The 396-nt window shown below is 73.5% G+C and overlaps 1 protein-coding gene across 1 annotated transcript in view; it reads right to left on the bottom strand.

The window, feature by feature from the left end:
• Nucleotides 1-371, bottom strand: part of VAT1L (vesicle amine transport 1-like) — a 61,038-nt gene extending 60,667 nt beyond the window's left edge. Inside the window, exon 1 of the mRNA XM_010585164.1 lies at nt 118-371. Within this exon, the coding sequence (XP_010583466.1) occupies nt 118-347 (230 nt within the window). The 5' untranslated portion in view covers nt 348-371. The remainder of the gene's footprint in view (nt 1-117) is intronic.
• Nucleotides 372-396: the final 25 nt, after the last annotated feature.

Genomic DNA, 396 nt, shown 5'->3' with positions numbered 1-396 from the left:
AGGCGGGTGTGCGTGGGGCAGCCCCCCGGCCTCCCTCCCGCCCGCCTGAGGGGGGCCCGCAGCCCGCCCGCACCACCGCCGCCGGAGGGAAGGAGAGGGCGAGAGGCGATACTGGACCAGGCTTTGACGCGGATCTTCAGCTCCCCCTCCTGCGGCTCCGGCATGGCTTTCTTGGACACGCGGAGCTTGTTGAGCCCCCCGAAGGCGGACAGCACCACGGCTCTCATCTCCTTCGTGTCCCCAGCCCGCAGGCTGCCGGCGGCGCTGCCCTCGGCGGCTTCCTTGCCGCCCTCCTTCTCGATCATCTGCTCGGTCTCCTCCGCTCGCTGCGCTCCCTCCTTGGCCATGGCGGGGCTGCGGCGTCGCGGCTCCCGCCGGCTGCTCCTGGGCGAGGCG

The sequence above is a fragment of the Haliaeetus leucocephalus genome, unplaced genomic scaffold (genome assembly GCF_000737465.1).
Source record: "Haliaeetus leucocephalus isolate CR32 unplaced genomic scaffold, Haliaeetus_leucocephalus-4.0 Scaffold92, whole genome shotgun sequence".
Classification (NCBI taxonomy): Eukaryota; Metazoa; Chordata; class Aves; order Accipitriformes; family Accipitridae; genus Haliaeetus; species Haliaeetus leucocephalus.
Note: the sequence above shows the minus strand (reverse complement) of the source record. Positions and strands in the feature narration are given on the sequence as shown.